This window comes from Nerophis lumbriciformis, linkage group LG04 (genome assembly GCF_033978685.3).
Source record: "Nerophis lumbriciformis linkage group LG04, RoL_Nlum_v2.1, whole genome shotgun sequence".
NCBI lineage: Eukaryota > Metazoa > Chordata > Actinopteri > Syngnathiformes > Syngnathidae > Nerophis > Nerophis lumbriciformis.
The window spans coordinates 62,689,253-62,716,855 of record NC_084551.2 but is presented as its reverse complement, the minus strand read 5'-3'; the positions used below and the strand labels follow the sequence as shown (position 1 = coordinate 62,716,855).

Here is a 27,603-nt window from a genome sequence, read left to right as displayed (position 1 = left end):
AGAAAAATATTTTTGGTTGAAGATTTTGCAAATTTGGTAAATAAATAACTCAAAAATGTATATTTTGTTGTTTTTTTACTGTACCGAAAATTAACCGAACCGTGACCTCTAAACCGTGGTACGTACCGAACCGAAATTTTTGTGTACCGTTACACCACTAATAAACATCCTAGCAGTTGGCACCCGAGAAACAGCAGACCTTGTACAGTAAGTGATGTTTTATTATGTTTGTTGGCTCTCATGAAGCCTGCGGTGAGTAGTAATCAGTGATGTTGTCGAAGGAAAAAAATTACTGTTGTGGTGTGTTTTTGAAATTAATACGCCGCTGAATGATTAAAATGATCAAAATACGTAAATATTGCGTATTATAAATGTGCCTGTTTATACATTACATATATCCTTACATTGTGTATACAAAACCTTAATGGAGATGTTTGGGTGATTTTTTAAAAAGGGATTTAGGCTCCATTGTCAGCAGACTTTTGATTGCATTTATTTACAAATGAGAATGCACTAAAAAAAGAAAAACATGTGTTCTTGTCTTACATAAGGATTGTGAAAACAAGGCAATTTTTTTTATTTATTTTTTTAAAGTGATGGTATTTTGGCTTTCATTCACAATCCCTATGTGAGACAAAAACGCACGTTTTCTCTTTTTAATGCATTCTAAAATGTAATACAGAGCAAACGTAAAAAATTTGAATGTCGTGCAAAAGTCAAATTCATGTCAGCAATTCAACTTCAAATGTAAAACTAATTATGTGACATAACTCCTTACACGCATTGTAAGATATGTTGTTGTAATTTTAATGAACATTATATATTTTTTAAATTGCTATAAGCCATAATCAAAGTTATAGCAAAAAAAGGCTTGAACAATTTCCTGTATTTTCCGCACTATAAGGCGCACCTAAAAACCTCCAATTTTCTCAAAAGCTGACAGTGCGCCTTATATATGGACCAATATTGAGCCACAACAGGTCTCGCAACTACGGGATGCATAACGTAACCCCAGCCTCTATTCTATGCGCCTTATAATGCGGTGCGCCTTATATATGAACAAAGTTTTAAAATAGGCCATTCATTAAAGGTGCGCCTTATAATCCGGTGCGCCTTATAGTGCGGAAAATACGGTAGTTCTTAAATAACATAGTGAACATACGAGACAACTTGTCTTTTAGTAGTAAGTAAACAAACCAAGACTCCTAATTAGTCTGCTGACGTATGCAGTAACATATTGTGTCATTTATACACCTATTATTTTGTACACATTATTAAGGACAAGCTGTAAAAATGTATTATTAATCTACTTGTTCATTTACTGTTAATATCTGCTTACTTTTTGTTTTAACATGTTCTAACTACCGTATTTTCCGCACTATAAGGCGCACCTAAAAACCACAAATTTTCTCAAAAGCTGACAGTGCGCCTTATAACCCGGTGCGCTTTATATATGGATTAATATTACGATTCATTTTCATAAAGTTTCGATCTCGCAACTACGGTAAACAGCCGCCATCTTTTTTCCCGGTAGAACAGGAAGCGCTTCTTCTTCTACGCAAGCAACCGCCAAGGTAAGCACCCGCCCCTATAGAACAGGAAGCGCTTCTTCTTCTACTGTAAGCAACCACCCGCCCGCGTAGAAGAAGAAAAAGCGCGCGGATATTACCGTACGTCTCATTTCCTTTGTGTGTTTACATCTGTAAAGACCACAAAATGGCTCCTACTAAGCGTCAGGGATCCGGTTCATGAAAAGACGCAATCTCTCCATCCGCACACGGATTACTATTTCACAGCAACTGATATTCCTGTGAACCGCACTGTGGATACAACGGGAGCACGTACGGTGAATATTCGCACCACAGGGAATGAGAAGTCATCCTTCACTGTGGTTCTAGCTTGCCATGCTAATGGCCAGAAACTTCCACCCATGGTGATATTCAAAAGGAAGACCTTGCCAAAAGAGACCTTTCCAGCCGGCGTCATCATAAAAGCTAACTCGAAGGGATGGATGAAGAAAAGATGAGCGAGTGGTTAAGGTAAGTTTAAGTTTACGCGAAGAGGCCGGGTGGCTTTTTTCACGCAGCTCTGTCCATGTTGATATACGATTCCATGCGCGCCCACATCACGCTGGTTTTAATATATTATTAAAGTTTGACTGACCTATTTGACTGTTGTTTTGACATTCCTTTAGCGCAGTTAGATGCGGCTTACAACACGGGGCGGCTTATAGGTGGACAAAGTTTTGAAATATGCCGTTCATTGAAGGCGCGGCTTATAACCCAGGGCGCCTTATGGTGCGGAAAATACGGTACACTTCTGTTAAAAAGTAATAATCACTTATTCTTCTCTTCTTTGATACTTGACATTAGTTTTGGATGATAACACACATTTGGGTATGGATCCGATACCAAGTAGTTACAGGATCATACATTGGTCATAATTTAAATCCTCATGAATCCAGGGACGTATTTACTGAGTTTATAAACATAATATGAATTAAAAAAAGGAAAAAAGATTTTGTGATACTAAAAATATCGATGTAATCATGGTAGTATCGACTAGATAGCTCTTGTACTTGGTATCATTACAGTGGATGTCAGGCGTAGATCCACCCATGGCATTTGTTTACATTGTGACGCCAGTGAGCTATTGTATCCTCCCACGGTGTGTAGTGAAGCATGTTTAGCTATTCCTCGTCCTCCAGTGATAATGTACTTGTAAGAAACTCACTTTATTTGTCACCATGGAAGCCAGGATTAGTGATTTAGAAATACCGTATTTTCCGCACTATTAGCCGCACCTAAAAACCACAAATTTACTCAAAAGCTGACAGTGCGGCTTTTAACCCGGTGCGCTTTATATATGGATAAATATTAAGATTCATTTTCATAAAGTTTCGGTCTCGCAACTACGGTAAACAGCCGCCATCTTTTTTCCCCGTAGAAGAGGAAGTGCTTCTTCTTCTACGCAAGCAACCGCCAAGGTAAGCACCCGCCCCCATAGAACAGGAAGCGCTTCTTCTTCTACTGTAAGCAACCACCCGCCCGCGTAGAAGAAGAAAAAGCGCGCGGATATTACCGTACGTTTCATTTCCTTTGTGTGTTTACATCTGTAAAGACCACAAAATGGCTCCTACTAAGCGACAGGGATCCGGTTCATGAAAAGACGCAATCTCTCCATCCGCACACGGATTACTATTTCACAGCAACTGCCTAAAGACTTTCAAGAAAAGCTGGCTACTTTCCGTGCATATTGTAAAAACTAGATAGCTGAAAAAAAGATCCGGCCAGAGAACATTATCAACATGGACGAGGTTCCACTGACTTTTGATATTCCTGTGAACCGCACTGTGGATACAACGGGAGCACGTACGGTGAATATTCGCACCACAGGGAATGAGAAGTCATCCTTCACTGTGGTTCTAGCTTGCCATGCTAATGGCCAGAAACTTCCACCCATGGTGATATTCAAAAGGAAGACCTTGCCAAAAGAGACCTTTCCAGCCGGCGTCATCATAAAAGCTAACTCGAAGGGATGGATGAAGAAAAGATGAGCGAGTGGTTAAGGTAAGTTTAAGTTTACGCGAAGAGGCCGGGTGGCTTTTTTAACGCAGCTCCGTCCATGTTGATATACGACTCCATGCGCGCCCACATCACGCTGGTTTTAATATATTATTAAAGTTTGACTGACCTATTTGACTGTTTTTTTGACATTCCTTTAGCGCAGTTAGATGCGGCTTACAACACGGGGCGGCTTATAGGTGGACAAAGTTTTGAAATATGCCGTTCATTGAAGGCGCGGCTTATAACCCAGGGCGCCTTATGGTGTGGAAAATACGGTAGCTAAAACACTGTGGATGGAAGCCATGTCTTAAAGCACTTCTTCCAGTGTTATAACTTCACCTTTATCTTTAGTTTAGGGGGGGGGGTTCTACAATACTAGTACCGGTAGACTGTACAACCCTTATGTGTATTATTGAAGTTGTTTTGCTATTCTCTGGGGAGTCTTCAACTAGTAAAAGGCTGCGGGGCCTAGTACACAATATTTCTCACCGTAGACGGGTGTTTTCCCCGGCAGGATGACGATGATGAGCTGCAGTCCAGCGTAGGTGTTCTTCAGGTGTCTGAACATGGGCTCCACGCTGTCCGCCCCCTGGGCGTACTTGCAGAAGCACGGCTGGCCCTGGATGGGCATGCCAGCATCCTTGGAGATCTTACGGAGCTGGTCTGTGAAACCCCTACAAAAGGAGGGAAGCGGTGTTAGGAGAAGGCAACTGAGTATCCAGTGGTACTACAAAATGATACCATTTAATGTTTTGTCAATTATCATTGTATTTAAATGAACACAACAATTGTTACAACTACCAAAATCAGCTTTATCATCAGCAAATGATGGTCTTTGAAACTGTAATGATCCATTTTATTGCCACAGTCAGAATAATTGAACAGTGTTTATTATTATGGTTCTTGTTTGGAGTAAGTTAGAACTACAAGCACAATAAACAACAGTGATTATCATAAGCTCTTTAAAAAAGATCAGCAGATGATCTCACTTGAGGATCTCCTCTCGACATTGCCTCTGCGTGGCGAAGCAGGCGATGGCCCACATCTTGATCTCCACCCCGGTGTGGAACTGCTTGCCCCTCATGTCCCACACGCCGTGACTTGGCGTGGCCACGGTGCGATTCTGCAACAACATTGCAGTCTCACTGCATGTTCCAGTGAATATTTGTGCAAATATCACACATAAACCTGAATTATGGGATTATATTCTGAACATTGTCATATATTTGTATTTATTCAGTGGTCTCCAAAGTCAGGAGGCTATTTGTGGCCCGCAGCTCATTTTTCCTTCCATAAATAAGATTAAGTACAATCAAAACATTACCAAAAATAAGGGCACGCTAAGTAAATAAAAATACCGTATTTTTCGGACTATAAATCTCAGTTTTTTTCATAGTTTGGCCGGGGGTGCGACTTATACTCAGGAGCGACTTATGTGTGAAATCATTAACACATTAGCGTAAAATATCAAATAATATTATTGATCTCATTCACGTAAGAGACTAGACGTATAAGATTTCATGGGATTTAGCGATTAGGAGTGACAGATTGTTTGGTAAACGTATAGCATGTTCTATATGTTATAGTTATTTGAATGACTCTTACCATAATATGTTACGTTAACATACCAGTTGGTTATTTATGCCTCATATAACGTACACTTATTCAGCCTGTTGTTCACTATTCTTTATTTATTTTAAATTGCCTTTCAAATGTCTATTCTTGCTGTTGGCTCTTATCAAATACATTTCCCCCAAAAATGCGACTTATATATGTTTTTTTCCTTCTTTATTATGCATTTTCGGCCGGTGCGACTTATACTCCGGAGCGACTTATACTCCGAAAAATACGGTATACAAGATTTACAAAACAAAACGTGTTATAAGGTAAGTTATCACAGCAACACAAATAATGCTTAGATGTTAGCTTTTTTTATTTTATGCATTTTAACTGTTTAACATGTATTTAACATGAATCACTTTGCATTTATTTTTGCGTGTTTAAACAACAAAAATCTGAATATTAAAGTGCATTCTTCCAATTTTCTGTGTAGACATTCCCGTATTTAATTTTTTTTTAAAAAGGCACAAAAACAATTGGTTGCTGCTATACAGTGTATCTATCTTAGCTTGAGCTACACAGCTTTGGAAATACACAAAAGCCAAAAGCAGTGAAGTTGTCACGTTGTGTAAATCGTAAAATAAAAACAGAATACAATGATTTGCAAATCCTTTTCAACTTATATTCAATTGAATAGACTGCAAATACAAGATACTTAACGTTCCAACTGGTAAACTGTTATTTTTTGCAAATATTAGCTCATTTGGAATTTGATGCCTGCAACAGGTTTCAAAAAAGCTGGAACAAGTGGCGGTACTGCATCAAAAAGCGATATCGGTGTGTAAAGAATATCACCACACGGCGTCAGGAACACTTCAGAAAACCACTGTCAGTAACTACAGTTGGTCACTACATCTGTAAGTGCAAGTTAAAACTATACTACGCAAAGCCAAAGCCATTTATCAATAAAACCCTGAAACGCTGAGTAACTGATGAGTAACATACACACACACACACATATATATATATATATATATATATATATATATATATATATATATATATATATATATATATATATATATATATATATATATATACACATTGATATATACAGTATATAATTTATATGTATTTATTTAGCTGTTTTTGTTTACATGTTAAAGATGTTTTAATGAATATACATGCATGTTTAACATATAGATTCCTTTCCTTCATGAAGACAAGAATATAAGTTGGTGTATTACCTGATTCTGATGACTTGCATTGATTGTAATCAGACAGTAGTGCTGGTAACGTCCACGTTTTCAAATGGAGGAGAAGAAAAGTTCCTCCTTTCTGTCTAATACCACATGAAAGTGGTGGGTTTTTGGCATCTTATTTGTCCAGCTTCCATATTCGTTTTTTATACACTTTACAAGAAATATATTGGCGTCAAACTCCTTAGCTTGCTAGCTTGCTAGCTTGTTTGCGCTGGCTTTCGGAGGCTCTTGCTTTGAAAGCGCAGGCGCGATGGAGCGGCACTTTTATTGTGAAGACAGGAACGTCCTCATGTGCGGTCAGTCTTTAGGCTTTTGACGGGATGTCCGGTTGAAATAAAAAAAGTATCTTTTTTCCTTCACACTTTTGATTGAAACTTTTATTAGTAGATTTCACAGTACAGTACATATTCCGTACAATTGACCACTAAATGGTAACACCCGAATACGTTTTTCAACTTGTTTAAGTCAGGTCATGTGACCACCTGGCTCTGTTTGATTGGTCCAACGTCACCAGTGACTGCATCTGATTGGTGGAACGAAGTGAAACGTCACCAGTAAGGCAGGCACTTTAAAGGTCTGTCTGACAGACCAAAACAAACAAAGCGTGCATTAACAGATCGATAAAAATTAGTAGCGAGTAGCGAGCTGAATGTAGTTAAAAGTAGCGGAGTAAAAGTAGCGTTCCTTCTCTATAAATATACTTAAGTAAAAGTAAAAGTATGTTGCATTAAAACTACTCTTAGAAGTACAATTTATCCCAAAAGTTACTCAAGTAGATGTAACGGAGTAAATGTAGCGCGTTACTACCCACCTCTGTCTAAGACGGACCGATGCAAAGTGGAAAAGTGTTCTGTGGTCTGACGAGTCCACATTTCAAATTGTTTTTGGAAACTTTGGACGTCGTGTCCTCCGGACCAAAGACGAAAATAACTGTTCTAGGGTGAAAGTGTAAAAGGCAGCATGTGTGATGGTATGGGGGTGTATTAGTGGCCAAGGCATGGGTAACTTACACATCTGTGAAGGCACCATTAATGCTGAAAGGTACATACAGGTTTTGGAGCAACATATGTTGTTATCATGGACGCCCCTGCTTATTTCAGGAAGACAATGCCAAGCCACGTGTTACAACAGCGTGGCTTCATAGTAAAAGAGTGCGGGTACTAGACTGGCCTGCCTGTAGTCCAGCCATTGAAAATGTGTGAAGGCTAAAATATGAGAAGGGAGACTGTTGAACAACTTAAGCTGTACATCAAGCAAGAATGGGAAATAATTCCACTTCAAAAATGTGTCTCCTCAGTTCCCAAACCTTTACTGAGTGTTGTTAAAAGGAAAGGCCATGTAACACACTGGTAAAATACTCCTTTGACAACTTTTTTGCAATGTGTTGCTGCCATTAAATTGAAAGTTCATGATTATTTAAAGTTAAAGTGCAAATGATTGTCACACACACACTAGGTTTGGCGAAACTATTCTCTGCATTTGACCCATCACCCTTGATATTTGCAAAAAAAATTAAGTTACTCAGTTTGAATATTGAATATCGAATATCTTGTCTTTGCAGTCTATTCAATTGAATATAAGTTGAAAAGGATTTGCAAATCATTGTATTCTCTTTTTATTTACCATTTACACAACGTGACTACTTCACTGCTTTTGGCTTTTGGACTAAACAAAAACTATACTAAATGAGCATCTAAAACTAAGACAGACCCAATAACAGACAAATGTTAATGAACAGTGTGACTAAGTCCCAGCAAGAGGCTTCTTTGTCAAATGTTTTGATAGATTTCATTTTTTGAATCCAAAACATGTGGGAAAGTGACAAAAAAAAACCCACCTTGCTTGTTTACTTTTGCAATTAAAATAGGAACAACTTTTGCAATTAAAATAGCAGACGTTCCTATGTCAAGAGAGTCAGCCACAAGAAGGTAAAACACACACACACACACACACACACACACACACACACACACACACACACACACACACACACACACACACACACACACACACACACACACACACACACACACACACACACACGCGCGCGCGACAGAAGCCAAGTGTGTTAGTCCCCCTTGGAGACGAGGCGTGATAAAAGAGGCAGAGGAAAAGGGGACAAGCACGTCAGACAAACACAGAGAATGAGTGTGATTTAAAAGAAGGGTACCATAAAGTGCTCTGTGCTCACCCTGCCGCCGTATTGCAGCATGGGGGCGGGTAGCACTCGCCCCGTCACGTGGGCCATCTCGTCGCGCACTTTGAACTGGAACTCTTGGACGAAAGGGTCGGCGTCGTAGTTGGCACTCCGCACCTTACGGGGGAGAGAAGAGGGTGAAGGTCAGGCTAAAAACGTCTTCTATGTATATTAAAAAAAAAAAGGTGTCTCCAGAACTCACCAGCCTGCTGATCTCTTCCTGTCTGTCGGGCGCCGAACGAGCTGTGGCCTTGATCATGGTGGAGGTCTGATTATCTGTCAGCTTCTTGATACATCGCTGACCGGCTACAATGTTACACACCTGCCAGCACACACCAGGGCTTTAACACACGGCTGCAGGGCACCACATATTTCTTGTTGTGGATCATCTCTTACCTCTAGGGGGAGGTAGGTGTGCTTCTGCTCCTGGCCCACCTGCAGACAGGGAAGATGCGGGTACTTGAGCTGCAGGCTGTACTTCTCCCTGAAGTACTGGGCTACGGTACGCTCAACAGTCTGACCGTTTTCCAACTGGAGAGGGAACCTGCGGATAACGGGGGGGGGGGGAAACAGTTGACTATTGAGATCAGGGCTGTGAGCACCCTTTGAGGGAAAAAAAAGAAGAGGAAAACTGAGGAAAAAGAGGAACATTTCTATCAGCATGAAGTGCTGCCACACAAACCTGGAAAAAACATTTAGAAAATGAAGACTACATTTCCTGCAATTGGGACTTTCCTCCAGAAGGTCTTATCTTTGTCCATGTGATGTCAGATGAAACAAAAATGGAGCTGTTTGGCCACAATACCTAGCAAGGTGAGGGTTTTAATCCCAGGAACACCATCCCTACCGTCAAGCATGGTGGTGGTAGTATTATGCTCTGGGCCTGTTTTGCTGCCAGTGGAACTGCTGCTTTAAATGGGACAATGAAAAAGGAGGATTAGCTCCAAATTCTTCAGGACAAGCTAAAACCATCAGCCCGGAGGTTGGGTCTTGGGCGCAGTTGGGTGTTCCAACAGGACAATGACCTCAAAAGTGGTAAAGGAATGGCTAAATCAGGCTAGAATGAAGGTTTTAGAATGGCCTTCCCAAAGTCCTGACTTAAACGTGTGGACAATGCTGAAGAAACAAGTCCATGTCAGAAAAGCAACATATTTAGCCAAACTGCACCAATTTAGTGGTCAAGTGGTCAAGCAGAAGCTTGTGGGTGGCTACCAAAAGCGCCTTATTGCAGGTAAACTTGCCAAGGGACATGTAAGCAAATATTAACATTGCTGTATGTATACTTTTGACCCTCACATTTTCAATAGAGCCATAATAAATTCATAAAAGAAGCAAACTTCATGAATGTTTTTTGTGACCAACAAGTATGTGCTCCAATCACTACATCACAAAAAAATAAGAGTTGTAGAAATGATTGTAAACTCAAGACAGCCATGACATGATGTTCTTTACAAGTGTATGTACACTTTTGACCACTACTGTATGTCCCATGAAATGTTTTACAGAATCTTGAATTTTTTATAAATAATTGACCAACATTATTATCATTGCAAATGTAATCTCAAATTCAATGGCGGGCCGTGCGTTTCCCACCCAGGGCTTCAGTAATGTCCTAGACTTGGACAAACTTTAATGATCAACAATGGAATTGTTCCACACAGTAGCTCAGTTACAAAGGATGGAAAGGATAAGGATGGAAAGGATCTTGCACACAAGGGCACAAAAAGAGGGCGAAAACCAAAGGTATAAAGTAGACTAAAATGTACCATAGTAGCAATATAAAATGTGTTATTTTTACATATTATATCTTCAGTAGGGGTGTAACGGTACGTGTATTTGTATTGAACCGTTTCGGTACGGGGGTTCCGGTTCGGTTCGGAGGTGTACCGAACGAGTTTCCACACGGACATATTAAGTAGCGTAACGCACGTTGTGTAAACAATGCACACACCAAGGCACAACACTCGGCATGCTAACAGCTAACGGGCTAGGATAGACTGACCATACGTCCTCTTTTCACCGGACATGTCCTCTTTTGCGGAGCTGTCAGGGCGGAGTTTCTTAAATGCCTCAAATGTCCGGCATTTTGAGTTAGGGTTGCGTGTATTTTCAATGTACGTTCCGGGTTAAGAAGGGGTTGAAAACAAAACAAACAGCAGCTTTGGTGAGGGAGGGGCAGAGACAGAGAGAGAGAGAGAGTTATGATAAACGTGCATGCGTCGCCAGGCTCTGCTTTTTATCCATAGATTTATCACATAAATTTTTTTATTATCTATATCAGGGGTGTCAAAAGTGTGCTCCGGAGGCCATTTGCGGCCCACAGCTAATGTTTTAAAGGCCCAAGACACATTCTAAAAATACTATTAAAATAAACAAAAACATAACAAAAGTGAAATACAAAAGCTTAAAGGTGAAATGTAATTTACAAAAAGTTGCAATGTTGACTCATAAAACAAAGCTGTTTTTTTTTTCTTTCAAACTGTCATTGCTCAAAACATAATATTGAATCAAAATCAATGTTATTATGAATTATTGACCTATCCAAGGTTCCCATTACTTCACATCAAATATTCCACTAAGAAAAATATTTTTGGTGGAAGATTTTGCAAATTTGGTAAATAAATAACCCAAAAATTTATATTTTGTTGTTTTCTTACTGAACCGAACCGTGACCTCTAAACCGAGGTACGTACCGAACCGAAATGTTTGTGTACCGTTACACCCCTACTAATATGACATTAAGAGAATATGATGAGTGCTTTTATATATTTATGGAAAGTAAATTAAAAAATAAAATGAACATTTATTAATTTATGATCATGATTTATGTTAGGCCATCAGAGAAGTATTTGCTGGCCCTGACGGTCCGCTGTTGGTAAAATTCTATAACATGCATGCAAAGAACTCATCCATTTTCTATCGCTTGTCCCTTTCGGGGACGCGGTGGGTGCTGGAGCCTATCATTTGGAAACTACCCTGTAGCCACGCCCCCTCAAGTAGTATACTTCCAGTGTTGGGACTTCTGTTTACAATCAGTCACATCAAAAATATACCTTCTCACTGGCTACTAATAAATACTCTAGAACAGTGTTTTTCAACCACTGTGCCGTGAGATATTGTCTGGTGTGCCGTGGGAAATTATGCAACTTCACCTAATTGGTCCCAAAAGTTTTTTTTTTCAAATCAATAATTATAATCTGCAAATAATGTGCCATTGCTGAGTGTCTGTGTGGTGTGTAGAGCTCGGCAGGGTAACCACGTAATACTCCATGTCAGTAGGTGGCAGCAGGTAGTTCATTGCTTTGTAAAAGTCGGAATGTGTCGGGTGAGACGAGGATGGTTTGTTGTGATCACAATATGCAGGTAAAAGCGTATATAATGCTTAAACCAAAAATGAACATAAGGAAAAAGGAAATGAAGCATAGGAATGGCTATGCAAAACACAAGTAAAACTGAACTGGCTACCAAGTAAACAGAAACAGAATGCTGGACGACAGCAAAAACTTACGGCGTCCACAAAGTACATCCGTACATGACATGACAATCAACAATGTCCACACAAAGAAGAATAGCAACAACTTAAAGAGCCTTGCTTGCTAACACAAAGCAGGTGCGGGGAATAGGGCACAAAGGAAGACATGAAACTGCTACAGGAAAACACCAACAAAACAGGCAGGGCCACCAAAATAACAGCGCAAGACAAAAACTAAAGCACTACACAGGAAAACACCAACAAACTCAAAATAAGGCACAACGACCTGGTGGGGTTTCATTTTTTTAACGTTTTCTTCTGGTGGTGTGCCTCCAGTATTTTTAATGAAAAAAAACGTGCCTTGCCTCAAAAAAGGTTGAAAAACACTGCTCTAGAACTACAACTGGTTCTGAACTAACATTGTTCGGACTGTAATCATCCAAATATGATCAGCAGCAAAGTGGACAGTTGCAGTGTTGTGGCTCGGAGAGAGCACAGAGGTGACACAAGTTAGCTCGCTGTATTTTAATGGATATTTAACGGAAAAAAACGCAGAGGTGATATTTTATTTAACGTTTAAAAACGTGGACATTTCACATGCCTGTGAGATGAACTGCGGTAATATTTTCATACCCAAAGTAATATCAGATTGTTTTATTGTTACACCTCTCCAAAAATAGTTTCTTGTCAGCAGAGGTGGGTAGAGTAGCCAGAAATTGTACTCAAGTAAGAGTACTGTTACTTTAGACATTTATTACTCAAGTAAAAGTAAGGAGTAGTCACCCAAATATTTACTTGAGTAAAAGTAAAAAGTATGTTGTGAAAAAAACTACTCAAGTACTGAGTAACTGATGAGTAACATACACACACATATCATATATATATATATATATATATATATATATGTATATATATATATATATATATATATATATATATATATATATATATATACATACATTGATATATACAGTATATAATTTATATTTATTTATTTTGCCGCTTTTGTTTACATGTTAAAGGTGTTTTAATGAATATACAAGCATGTTTAACACATATAGATTCCTTTCTTTCATGAAGACAAGAATATAAGTTGGTGTATTACCTGATTCTGATGACTTGCATTGATTGTAATCAGACAGTAGTGCTGATAACATCCACATTTTCAAATGGAGGAGAAAAAAAGTTCCTCCTTTCTGTCTAATACCACATGAAAGTGGTTGCTTTTTGGCATCTTATTTATTCAGCTTCCATATTCGTTTTTTATACACTTTACAAGAAATACATTGGCGGCAAACTCCGTAGCTTGCTAGCTTGTTTGCGCTGGCTTTCGGAGACTCTTATTTTGAAAGCGCAGGCGCGATGGAGCGGCACTTTTATTGTGAAGACAGGAACTGTGCAGTCAGTCTTTAGGCTTTTGACGGGATGTACGGTTGAAATAAAAAAGGTTCTTTTTTCCTTCACACTTTTGATTGATTGATTGGAACTTTTATTAGTAGATTGCACAGTACAGTACATATTCCGTACAATTGACCACTAAATGGTAACACCGCAATAAGTTTTTCAACTTGTTTAAGTCAGGTCATGTGACCACCTGGCTCTGTTTGATTGGTCCAACGTCACCAGTGACTGCATCTGATTGGTGGAACGGAGTGAACGTCACCAGTGACTGTATTTGTTGAAACGCAGGCACTATGAAGGTCTGTCTGACAAACCAAAACAAACAAAGTGTGCATTAACAGATGGATAAAAATTAGTAGCGAGTAGCGAGCTGAATGTAGATAAAAGTAGCGGAGTAAAAGTAGCGTTTCTTCTCTATAAATATACTCAAGTAAAAGTAAGAGTATGTTGCATTAAAACTACTCTTAGAAGTACAATTTATCCCAAAAGTTACTCAAGTAGATGTAACGGAGTAAATGTAGCGCGTTACTACCCACCTCTGCTTGTCAGTAGTTAAACAGCTTTTTGTGTGGTCAAACTACTGGATGACTAATGCTGACTCTTTAATGAGCGACATCTGCTTTGCCAGGTAGTGAATTTGTAGCCAGCCTTAGTCAACCCCCATCTCACACACACACACGCACACACACACACACACACAATGACCACATCAGAGGCTGACTCACGTTTGATGGCTGGCCGGTCTGCGGGTCACGTTGCAGACACGGTACTTCCTCCGCATGGTTCCACAGTGCGTCACCTCCACTTTCAAACCTGGTGAAACATAACGAGTGATTCTCAGCGACAGGTGGAGGTGGGTAACATTGACAACAAATGTGTTTTTCATGGCGGACACAACCGTTGTTGGGTTTTGTTTTTTTTTACCTTTGATTTCTTTGGTGAATTTGACCCGGTGCGAGTCAGTGAGAGGGCGGGGCTGCTCGTCAATGTTGTGGATGTCCAGCACTTCACACATGAACTGGATGACAGGCTGCGCCTTGTAGAAGGCGGTGGCGGACACTGCGAGGTAAACATCACAGGCTATGGTTGCGTGGCAGTTCAAGTAGAGCGGTACAGAGTCGTGTATGAAGAGAGTATGGACAACAAGGCTATCTCCTCAATAGTTGGTCAAAAGGCACTCGGGTGACAACAGGGCGCCATGTTACATAACAGTTTGAAATCGCAGCTAAGCGACATTGCACTTCCTCCTTATACATTTATTTTACAAAACCCAAAAGCAGTGAAGTTGACACATTGTGAAATCATACCTGCCAACTTTTGAAATCAGAAAAACCTAGTAGCCAGGGTCCAGGGGCCGCAGGCCCCGGTAGGTCCAGGACAAAGTCCTGGTGGGGGGTTCAGGCTTCGCCCACCGACGCAAAATGATTATTAGCATTTAGACAGGTTAAAATGTTGCTAAAACCATCACTTTTCTATCAGTCACAGTGACTTTTCAAAACAAAAATATTACAGCAAAAATCATATGGGTTGATTGACATGTTTATTCTGTAAGCTAACTTCAATAGTTTGAAATTATTTTGACAGTTAATGCCAGTTATCCTGTCAACCTTTCACAAGACTTCAATTTGTTAATTGAAAGTATAAACAGTATAAACACTTTTTACAGTAAACAAATGGTAAAACAGTACTAAACAATTCCATAAAAAAAAAATTGGTGTCATTATTAACTTTCTGTCCAAGCTTGTATAATCTACTGCCTTGTTCAATTGTAAAAAATATTCTGTGCCTAAAATTCACATTTCTATCACAATTATCATACTGTAAACATGGTAAGCTAACTTCATTAAAATTAATAGTCCTGTCAATAGCATGGAATTACAATTCAAATGTAGTTTTTTTGTAAGCCTTTCAAAAGAATTCAAAATATGAAAAATTAATGAAAATTCATTTAAGCCATCAGACACTTGAAAAGTGGCACATCACATCTCTAATGTAATCATTTGAACTTTTCAACAGAAATAGCACTGCAAAAATATTAAGGACATACTTCTGTATTTTGGTAGTTATGCTGTCAACATTTAACAAGATTTCTTCAACTTGGACTTGAAAGCATAAATAGTATAAACACTTTTAACTTTAAACAATTCCAATAGATAACATTGGTGTCATTACCTTTTTGTGGCTAAAATCCAAATTTATTCTATCAGATTGATCATACTGCAAAAATGATATGGTAACTTTATGATAAGTTTACTTGAAGTGGCATAAAACACTGAAAGTGATTGTTCCTATAACCCCTTTGTTTCAAATGTTTGTTCCACTTGTGGCAGTCGGGCACCAGCATACCGTCTTTGACAACTTGAAGTGGCATAAAACACTGAAAGTGATTGTTCCTATAACCCCTTTGTTTTAAATGTTTTATGCCACTTCAAGTTGTCAAAGACGTGCTGTGAAATACAGCCGACAGGATTGCTCACCAAACACGAAGCAAGGCCAAAGCGCATGCATGGTGCAGGAGAACAAAGGACTTCTTTCATTTAAGGTTTGTGATAAACCATCAAACTCATTCGTTAAAAGGACTCTATAGTAATATAAAGTGAGTTTTTCTGGACATTATCATGCAAGAAAAGTTTATTTTTGGGACCGCGATCACCGCGTAATGATTTTTAAAGGTTGCATTACAAACATTTAACTGTCCCATGTGATCAGCCAGTGCGATTGGAAGTCCATGCTCAATTATTGCCTCCGTAAATAAAACTTCGGCATTTATCACATCCAAAGAATCTGTTTGGGCAACGAAAAACGTTGAAAGTTTTCCACTTGTATCGCTAGCAACGGCATTAGACTTGTGTTTTTTGTCCCAACGTGGTCTTTTACATCGCTAATTCCTCCGTGTCTGATCGAAAAATCTTGGTGCAATTCGCGTAGTTTTCACCCTTTTTTTTTTAATTAATGAAAAACCGTATTTTTTATCACTGCAACCGTAACCCGGAATAGGTTGATGAAAACCGTACTAATTACAGGAAAACCGGAGTAGTTGGCAGGTATGTGAAATTGGTAAATAAAATCAGAATACAATGATTTGCAAATCTTTTTGAACTTACATTCAATTGAATAGACTACAAAGACAAGATATTTCATGTTCACACTGAGAAACTTTATTTTTGCAAATAATCATGAACTTAGAATTTAATGGCAGCAACACATTGCAAAAAAGTTGTCAAAGGGGCATTTTTACCACCGTGTTACATGGCCTTTCCTTTTAACAACACTCAGTAAAGGTTTGGGAACTGAGGAGACACATTTTTTAAGTGGAATTCTTTCCCATTCTTGCTTGATGTACAGCTTAAGTTGTCGTATTTTAGGCTTCATAATGCGCCACACATTTTTAATGGGGGACAGGTCTGAACTACAGGCAGGCCAGTCTAGTACCCACACTCTTTTACTATGAAAGCAACACTGTTGTAACACGTGGCTTGGCATTGTCTTGCTGAAATAAGCAGGGGCGTCCATGAAAAAGACATTGCATGGACGGCAACATATGTTGCTCCAAATCCTGTATGTACCTTTCAGCATTAATGGTGCCTTCACAGATGTGTAAGTTACCCATGCCTTGGCCACTAACCCCTAAATTCCTTGCAATATATGGTTGAGAATTGTTGTTCTTAAACTGTTGGACAATTTGCTCACGCATTTGTTAACAAAGTGGTGACCCTCGCCCCATTCTTGTTTGTGAATGACTGAGCATTTCATGGAAGCTGCTTTTATACCCAATCATGGCACCCACCTGTTCCCAATGGGTCTGTTCACCTGTGGGATGTTACAAATAAATCTGATGAGCATTCCTCAACTTCTTTGCCACTTGTGCCAGCAAATGAGCTAATATTTGCAAAAAATAAAGTTTACAAGTTCGAACATTAAATATCTTGTCTTTGCAGTCTATTCAATTGAATATACCGTATTTTCCGCACTATTAGCCGCACCTAAAAACCACAAATTTACTCAAAAGCTGACAGTGCGGCTTATAACCCGGTGCGCTTTATATATGGATTAATATTAAGATTCATTTTCATAAAGTTTCGGTCTCGCAACTACGGTAAACAGCCGCCATCTTTTTTCCCCGTAGAAGAGGAAGTGCTTCTTCTTCTACGCAAGCAACCGCCAAGGTAAGCACCCGCCCCCATAGAACAGGAAGCGCTTCTTCTTCTACTGTAAGCAACCACCCGCCCGCGTAGAAGAAGAAGAAGAAGGGCGCGGATATTACGTTTCATTTCCTTTGTGTGTTTACATCTGTAAAGACCACAAAATGGCTCCTACTAAGCGACAGGTTTCCGGTTCATGAAAAGACGCAATCTCTCCATCCGCACACGGACTACTATTTCACAGCAACTGCCTAAAGACTTTCAAGAAAAGCTGGCTACTTTCCGTGCATATTGTAAAAACAAGATAGCTGAAAAAAAGATCCGGCCAGAGAACATTATCAACATGGACAAGGTTCCACTGACTTTTGATATTCCTGTGAACCGCACTGTGGATACAACGGGAGCACGTACGGTGAATATTCGCACCACAGGGAATGAGAAGTCATCCTTCACTGTGGTTCTAGCTTGCCATGCTAATGGCCAGAAACTTCCACCCATGGTGATATTCAAAAGGAAGACCTTGCCAAAAGAGACCTTTCCAGCCGGCGTCATCATAAAAGCTAACTCGAAGGGATGGATGGATGAAGAAAAGATGAGCGAGTGGTTAAGGTAAGTTTACGCGAAGAGGCCGGGTGGCTTTTTTCACGCAGCTCCGTCCATGTTGATATACGACTCCATGCGCGCCCACATCACGCTGGTTTTTAATATATTATTAAAGTTTGACTGACCTATCTGACTGTTTTTTTGACATTCCTTTAGCGCAGTTAGATGCGGCTTATAACACGGGGCGGCTTATAGGTGGACAAAGTTTTGAAATATGCCGTTCATTGAAGGCGCGGCTTATAACCCAGGGCGGCTTATGGTGCGGAAAATACGGTAGGTTGTAGAAGATTTGCAAATCATTGTGTTCTCTTTTTATTTACCATTTACACAACGTGACAACTTCACTGCTTTTGGCTTTTGTATATTTTAAAAGCTTTTGGGGAAATCTCAGCTGGTAAGAAAATAAAAAAAACAACCAACAAAATTTTAACCGTAGTTTAGAATTCTTGCCTTCTGCCAGGAAATACGTCACAAAGTCTTGACTTCATGGGGTTTGTAATTGAAGAATGTTTGCCAAGTAAACATGCCATGTTGTGCAGCCACTCGCAAAAAATGCGGGAAGCAATAGCATACTTTCCCCCGCGACCCAGAAATGAGAAAAATATGGGAAGTGAAGATTCACCAGGAAGGCTGGAGTCAATAACAGTTTCTTGTGTGAGGTAAACAAGCATACATACTCACAAGTATATCGCACTCACAGCAACAGTGAATTAACACACTCTGCATGTGTCACCAATAATCCAAACTAAACTAATAAATATCGCAGTAAAAAGCAGCATTAGTTTAGTATTCAAGTTAATATGGTGATAATGAAATCAGGAAGTCATGAAAAATGATTTAAAAGTGGCGTAGCGATTACAAACAATACATTGGAGGCAGACACCACAGTTGACATACTTCATACAAAAGTCATAATTCCTCCATAACTGTTGGTCCTAAACTAATAAACATTTTGGCAAAATTAGGGTACTACGTTTTATTTTTGGTACATTTTGCTGGCGGCAGCGTGTTAAGAGCCCCTGGTCACTAAACACTAGGGATGATGTTCGAAAGCGATTCTCCCGGTTGTTCGATAAGAAAAGAACCGATTCCATGGACTCGAATCCCTTTTTGAGAACCGGTTCCCGTTATCGAGGCCACTATAATAAAGAAAAAGAGTTGGTTCTTTATTCGAATCCCTGGTAACAAATCCCAAATGGGCAATGTTATGCCCATTTGATTGTAGACTCTTACTGACACCTTGTGGCGATATAAAAATACTACGCGTCATTAGTTTGGGCACTTCCGGGTTGGCGACGTCAGTTAAGTTTGTGAGACAATTGAGAAGTAGACAAGTTGTGTTAGCTCTTACAAGCCTTGGAAAAGATAAGTCTGTAAGTAAACTGTTTAACTTGTTTATGTAACTCAATATTAAGGTGGAAAGTGGTTAAGTTTGATAGTAAGACGTTTATTGAAAAACGATTTTTGTGCACTATTTTAATGGATGTTTTGAGGACTTAAAATGGCTGCCAGTCGTATATTTCCACCATCAAAATAGTTTCAACACTCAGAAGTATTTGTTTGATGATAGTACTGTATATTTGTGTGAAGCTAATATTTACATATTGTGTATTACATTTCAGTATGTTAATTGAATCACATAGCTTATACATTTGTCATTGTGTGTATTTCAGTTTAAAAAAAATAAATAAATAACAGTCCAGTGCAAGACAAAAGTAAAGATAGGAAAAGACAAAGCAAGATCAACAACAATAAAGAGCCTACATGGATTAATCTGCTTTGGAACTTTATTAGACATCTTGGATTGTTTGTTAGCTGTCTGCCTGTGTGTGTAGTTAGTATGTTCCAATAGCAGCAGAAGTGCACTTTTTGGAGAGCTGTAATATTTTCAGTTTTGTCCCCAAGGGACTGATTTTATTTAACACTATATTATTATTTATACACCTATAGTGATCACAGAGACAGGTTGTTTTTGTGTTACTGTATATATTTGTTTTTCTGAAAAATCCCACTTAATATACTGTGGGTAACAACAGTCAATATTTATTTTTTTATTTTTTTAGGGGGGTAACAGTCAATATTTATTTATTTATTATATTTTATTCTTATAAAATAAAAGTGAGCTTTTGTTAAACCAAATATTGTGTTTTTTTCCATATACAACAACCTATCTGGATTCGATAAGAGAATCGATAAGGAATCGGTTCGATAAGAGGATTCGATAATGGGCTTGAACTCGATGATTTCTTATCAAACATCATCCCTACTAAACACTGCATTAATTTAGCAGCAGAGTGCATTAAAAACGGCCGCAAAATTTAAATTATATATACTACTTTGACAAAATAAAAGCATGTTTTATTGTAAGTTTATGAGCAGGAGTACATTCAGACCTACTATTTTGGTTAATTGAATCAGGAAGACTCAAATGCATGCTTCTAGGTACAGTCCTAGGTACCAAACATGGCACCCCTTGTTCAGTTGTCCACACTGTCTCCATACACGACTTTGGAGTGGTGAAGTGTGTGAAAGGATTCTCATATTAAGTTAAAGTACCAATGATTGTCACACACACGGTCAACAACTTCCGCTTGTTTCTAATGCAATGCAGAAAACAACCTCTCATACAGCTGCTGTCACCTAAACATATTGATCACAAAAGAAGAGACTAGATGTGGTCATTCCCTTGACTCTCCACTTTTCACCACTAAGTGGCGGCAACATCACTTCCCTTGCCCTAACCCCACTCAGATTATGTTGTTTTGTTTGTGAGCCCATCAGGCAAATGCATAATTGAAGGGTGTTGTTTCTCTACAATAACCATCATTTAAAACAGGGGTGCCCATTAGGTAGATGGTGGAGGGTGTGTCAGTCCATCGCCAGCCAGGGGGGCGCTGGAGCCTATTGTTAACAAAAAAACGTCTGTTTCATAAATAAATATATATACATTATATATATATATATATATATATATATATATATATATATATATATATATATATATATATATGTGTATGTGTATGTGTATGTATATATATACACACTAGAGATGCGCGGTTTGCGGGCACAACCGCGGAGTCCGCGGATTATCCGCGGATCGGGCGGATGAAATTAAAAAAAATTTCATTTTATCCGCGGGTCAGGTCGGGCGGTTGAAATAAAAAAAAATTAGATTTTAAATAGATTCAGGCGGGTGGCAGTTAAACCAATTCGGAAATATATATACATAGTTAAATGTTGTTACCCACATACGAAAAACGAGCAGGCACCTGCTGCATATGCCACAACAGAAGAAAAAAAAAAAAAGAGATGGACACTTATACGGAGCGGAGAAGGGACGCCTCGCCGGGGTCCGGGACCGAGGCCCCTTCCCCCTAGAGGGCCCCACCGGGAGCCGTAGCTGAGGCGATCCGCGAGAAGGGCCCGACGCACGTCCAGGGTCACCACCGCGGCCACCGCACCGACACCCCGCCTCGTCCGCCTTCGCCGCGGCCGGCGTCACGCGCAGCAGGTAAGCAGCTTACCTGCCCGCCACCCCCGTGGCCGGGGGCTCGTAACAGGGGTCACTCCGCGCGCTCCGACCACGCAGCTTACCTGCCCGCCACCCCTGTTGCCGGGGGCGCGTAACAGGGGTCACTCCGCGCGCAGTGCGCTCACAAAAGGGGTGGGTCTCACCCTGGTTGATATAGACAGCAGCTAGGACGGTGGCCATGGAAGTTGGAACCCGCTAAGGAGTGTGTAACAAACCACCTGCCGAATCAACTAGCCCTGAAAATGGATGGCGCTGGAGCGTCGGGCCCATATACCCGGCCGTCGACGGCAGTGAGACGCGCTTGGAGGTGCGCTCAGCGCGGCTCCCATATGATTGCGCACTGGTGTGCGTCTGGGTCGTGACAGCGTGGCACGCGAATGTCTGTGCTGCATTGGATCGGTCTCCTTTCTTTAACAGGCAAAAGCTTTATAACCTCACTAATGCCTTGCATCGTCTATATTAGATATATAACAACGGGCGGGTGCGGGCGGGTGCGGTTCTGATCAAATGTTAGATCGGGTGGATGGCGGATGGTTGACGACTTTCTGATGCGGTTGCGGATGAAATAATTGCCTATCCACGCATCTCTAATATACACACACGCACGCACAAGCGCGCACACACACACACACACACACACACACACACACACACACACACACACACGCACGCACGCACGCACGCACGCACACACGCACACACACGCAAGATGAGATAGATCACCTTGATCATTTGAAAAGTAGCTGAAAAAGTGTGGGCACCTCTGATTTAAAAGAAGAGGAGGCTACATTGTGGGAGTCACTTAACGTGGCTCATGGCTTTTTGAGCAATGAGTGCTTAGGAAAGCTAATTATCTTCCAAATGTTTTTTGGGGGGTTAAAAAGAGAAGCTTCTGGTTAGCGGGGGGAAAGGCGGGAAAAAGACACAATGGCAGAGGGGAGAGAGGGCTAGTCTTTGAACACTCCCAGCCAAACAAAAGCTGCAGCGCAAAAAGGAAATCCTTCATGCAGCCCTCGCCTCCTGACCCCGGCAACTCTTGTTTCCACAGCAACCAATTAGTCAGCTCCCATCCAGCCAAAGAACACCGCTTCCTCCAGCTCCTCAAACACACAAACACACACACACTTGCGGCAGTGTTTGTGTATTGCTGCCTGTTAATTCTCAAACAGCCACAGGTGACAAGTGTACTGCTCCATTAACAACACCAACACCATTATTTGACTTCCCACAAATTGCCGCTCCACAGCTGCTGGCGCCACATTTGGCTCTCACCGTCGATATTGAGCATCATCTTCCACATGGCGGGGCGCACGGACTGGTGAAAGCCGAACCACACCTCCCTTCCTCCACCAAGGGGGTGATCATAGCCTTCTGGAGCTGAGAAGAAGGAGCGGCCCACTGGTGTGTACCTACAGGACGGGAAATGTTGATTATTACATTATTTGGACAATTGTTTTCCGCATTGGCCTACACAGATTTAGACCACATTTGTGGGCTATTATCCGCTTCTTGTTACATTTTTGCAGACATTTTAGTATAGTACATGCCTGTAAACCAATACCTATTTGCTTTTGTCACCGATCACAATAAGCTAAGATGTGGATGTTTTGGTCCGATAACTTAGTACAGTGAAGTAAAGACTTACTTTGGATTGCTTTTAGCATCTTTAATGTACAAAATGTATCAAAGTGGACCCCCGCATTCTACAATTTTTCTTAAATATGGTTGTTTTTTGTTGTTGTTAATTGAGTAAGTCATAGTCAGTTTCATATCATACATGTAGTACTATATCTTAGGGGTGTAACGGTACACAAAAATTTCGGTTTGGTATGTACCTCGGTTTAGAGGACACGGTTCGGTTCATTTTCGGTACAGTAAGAAAACAACAAAATATACATTTTGGGGTTATTTATTTACCAAATTTGCAAAATCTTCCACCAAAAATATTTTTCTTAGTGTAATATTTGATGTGAAGTAATGGGAACCTTGGATAGGTCAATAATTCATAATAACATTGATTTTGATTCAATATTACGTTTTGAGCAATGACAGTTTGAAAGGGAAAAAAACAGCTTTGTTTTATTAGTCAACATTGCAACTTTTTCTAAATTACATTTCACCTTTAAGCTTTTTTATTTCACTTTTGTTATGTTTTTGTTTATTTTAATAGTATTTTTAGAATGTGTCTTGGCCCTTTAAAACATTAGCTGTGGGCCGCAAATGGCCTCCGGGGCACACTTTTGACACCCCTGCTATAGATAATAAAAAATTAAATGTGATAAATCTATGGATAAAAAGCAGAGCCTGGCGAGGCATGCGCGTTTATCATAACTCTCTCTCCCTCTCTGTCTCTGCCCCTCCCTCACCAATGCTGCTGTTTGTTTTGTTTTTAACCCCTTCTTAACCCTGAACGTACATTGAAAATACACGCAACCCTAACTCAAAATGCCGGACATTTGAGGCATTTAAGAAACTCCGCCCTGACAGCTCCGCAAAAAAGGACATGTCCGGTGAAGAGAGGACGTATGGTCAGTCTATCCTAGCCTGTTAGCTGCTAGCATGCCGTGTGTTGTGCCTCGGTGTGCATTGTTTACACAACGTGCGTTACGCTACTTAATATGTCCGTGTGGAAACTCGTTCGGTACAACTCCGAACCGAACCGGAACACCCGTACCGAAACGGTTCAATACAAATACACGTACTGTTACACCACTACATATTATACATACATGTGCTCAATGGCAATATTTCTATTTCACAAAAAAAATGTTTTTAATTAAATTAAGAAAATTAAATTAAATTAAGGGCATCACGGTGGAAGAGGGGTTTGTGCGTCTGCCTCACAATACGAAGGTCCTGAGCAGTCCTGGGTTCAATCCCGGGCTCGGGATCTTTCTGTGTGGAGTTTGCATGTTCTCCCCGTGACTGCGTGGGTTCCCTCCGGGTACTCCGGCTTCCTCCCACCTCCAAAGACATGCACCTGGGTAGGTTGATTGGCAACACTAAATTGGCCTTAGTGTGTGAATGTGAGTGTGAATGTTGTCTGTCTATCTGTGTTGGCCCTGCGATGAGGTGGCGACTTGTCCAGGGTGTACCCCGCCTTCCGCCCGATTGTAGCTGAGATAGGCTCCAGCGCCCCCCGCAACCCCGAAGGGAATAAGCGGTAGAAAATGGATGGATGGATATCCCAAAGGGGAAATGGGAAGAAGTATAAACTTTTTGAATCCCCCCTCCCCTTTTTTTACATAGTTAATTTGAACTAATATCCAGTTTCCTCTGAACCACATTTGCCCACATTCATTAACTGGATTTGCCCAGAACAATGTGCTTACAATGACCTCAATGTATCATAAAGTCATGCATACTCACATTCAAAACAAGCCTAGACCTCACTATACCCAACCATTTCTTCAAATGTTTGAGCTCATGACTCAGGCTGGTCCATATTTTCAGCCCACAGACACAAAAACTTTTCCTTGTGCCAAAGTGCTAAAGCGTGTTTATATTTTCCCTTCCTCTGAGGTTGTTCCCCACATCTCTTTCTATGAATAGACTTTGAATATTTGCAGGCAATTGATAACTTATTGCTTTAAACACAATAAGCCCTGTCAAATATTCTACTAAATCAGGACATTTTAACAGTTTTGTGTGCTCCATAGACCCCACATTATGGATAATTCCAAGTGCCCGTTTTTGTAAGATTGTATGTTGGTTTTATAATTATTTCCCCAAACTTCTGCACAGTAACTTAATTAAGGATAAATGAGTGAATAGTATAGTTCTTCACACAGCAGCAGGTTCCTGTTATAGTACGGCATAAACATCAGCTTTACAGACATTTCAAGTTTTGGTGTTGTTTACTGGCATCATATTGCAGTCTACACGTATCTCTTATGTATGACTGCCATCTACTGGTCACACTTATCATTACACCATGTACCAAATAAAATTGATTCGAGGTCGGTAAGCACAACCGGAATTATTCCGTACATCAGGCGCACCGGGTTATAAGGCGCACTATCGAGTTTTGAGAAAATGAAAGGATTTTAAGTGCGCCTTATACCGTATTTTCCGCACTATTAGCCGCACCTAAAAACCACAAATTTACTCAAAAGCTGACAGTGCGGCTTATAACCCGGTGCGCTTTATATATGGATTAATATTAAGATTCATTTTCATAAAGTTTCGGTCTCGCAACTACGGTAAACAGCCGCCATCTTTTTCCCCATAGAAGAGGAAGTGCTTCTTCTTCCACGCAAGCAACCGCCAAGGTAAGCACCCGCCCCCATAGAACAGGAAGCGCTTCTTCTTCTACTGTAAGCAACCACCCGCCCCCGTAGAAGAAGAAGAAGCGCGCGAATATTACGTTTCATTTCCTTTGTGTGTTTACATCTGTAAAGACCACAAAATGGCTCCTACTAAGCGACAGGTTTCCGGTTCATGAAAAGACGCAATCTCTCCATCCGCACACGGACTACTATTTCACAGCAACTGCCTAAAGACTTTCAAGAAAAGCTGGCTACTTTCCGTGCATATTGTAAAAACAAGATAGCTGAAAAAAAGATCCGGCCAGAGAACATTATCAACATGGACGAGGTTCCACTGACTTTTGATATTCCTGTGAACCGCACTGTGGATACAACGGGAGCACGTACGGTGAATATTCGCACCACAGGGAATGAGAAGTCATCCTTCACTGTGGTTCTAGCTTGCCATGCTAATGGCCAGAAACTTCCACCCATGGTGATATTCAAAAGGAAGACCTTGCCAAAAGAGACCTTTCCAGCCGGCGTCATCATAAAAGCTAACTCGAAGGGATGGATGGATGAAGAAAAGATGAGCGAGTGGTTAAGGTAAGTTTACGCGAAGAGGCCGGGTGGCTTTTTTCACGCAGCTCCGTCCATGTTGATATACGACTCCATGCGCGCCCACATCACGCTGGTTTTTAATATATTATTAAAGTTTGACTGACCTATCTGACTGTTTTTTTGACATTCCTTTAGCGCAGTTAGATGCGGCTTATAACACGGGGCGGCTTATAGGTGGACAAAGTTTTGAAATATGCCGTTCATTGAAGGCGCGGCTTATAACCCAGGGCGGCTTATGGTGCGGAAAATACGGTAGTCCGAAAAATACGGTATTCATGGATTGTACATTTTTCAGATTTGATCAATATGGGCATGTGGGGAGGCGTGGCCGGCAGACCGACAGCGAGGCAGGGCACGCCGGGGCCGACTCCAAGATGGCAGCGAGGAGGCGTGGCCGGCGGGCCAGCGGCAAGGCGGGGCGCTCCAGGATCGACGCCGTAACAATTATCAGGTGCGTGGATCGCCCGCCTGGGCACAATTATATAATCTCCTCCAAGTGTGTAGGAGGGCGGCAGCGGAGAACAACGGGGCAGCAGAAGGAGCTGGAGAGCCAACAGTGGCTGCAGCGCGGAAGAGAGCGAGAGGCAGACAAAGATGATGCGGCAGGCTGAAAAGGGGACCGAAGAGCGAGCAGGAAGAGGAGCTGAAAAACGACCCGAAGAGACTGAGTATTATTGAAAAATAAACTAAGTCAAAGCTGCTCAAAGTCATGTCAGTTCTTGGTGGTCCATGGAACCCCGACAGCAAGAGACAGTCACAGGGCAATTTGTGCCAAAGTCCATTAAAAATTATAACATTCAATTTGATAATGCCCCCAAAAGCAGTGTAATGTTTAGAATAAAAAGCATGAGAGATATGAGGGCGGTGGTGGCACTGGCTGGTCCATCAGGCTCTTATTATTCTGCATTGTGGCATCAAGGTGCAAAGGGCGTGCATTTCCAATGTGACAATGTGTCAGTGTGATAGCGAGCCGGCTGTAAACAAAATCAAATAAAAGATA

General features: G+C 40.7%; 1 protein-coding gene and 1 long non-coding RNA gene across 5 annotated transcripts in view; one reads left to right on the top strand and one right to left on the bottom strand.

The window, feature by feature from the left end:
• The window catches only part of LOC133605426 (protein argonaute-3), a 96,760-nt gene that overhangs the window by 20,998 nt on the left and 48,159 nt on the right, over positions 1-27,603 (bottom strand). For 2 of the 4 annotated variants that reach the window (XM_072913100.1, XM_072913101.1), the window contains exons 5-12: positions 23,008-23,144; positions 14,383-14,517; positions 14,184-14,271; positions 8,982-9,129; positions 8,788-8,907; positions 8,559-8,702; positions 4,556-4,689; positions 4,056-4,240 (exon numbers count right to left, since the gene is read on the bottom strand). In XM_072913100.1, coding sequence (XP_072769201.1) covers positions 4,056-4,240; positions 4,556-4,689; positions 8,559-8,702; positions 8,788-8,907; positions 8,982-9,129; positions 14,184-14,271; positions 14,383-14,517; positions 23,008-23,144 — 1,091 coding nt within the window. The remainder of the gene's footprint in view (positions 1-4,055; positions 4,241-4,555; positions 4,690-8,558; positions 8,703-8,787; positions 8,908-8,981; positions 9,130-14,183; positions 14,272-14,382; positions 14,518-23,007; positions 23,145-27,603) is intronic. The other 2 variants (XM_072913102.1, XM_072913103.1) reach the window with 1 other exon arrangement.
• On the top strand, positions 14,273-26,974 carry LOC133605429 (uncharacterized). The gene is made up of 4 exons (XR_009815141.2): positions 14,273-14,311; positions 14,422-14,524; positions 22,982-23,136; positions 26,899-26,974. It is a non-coding gene; the product is annotated as an uncharacterized lncRNA (long non-coding RNA).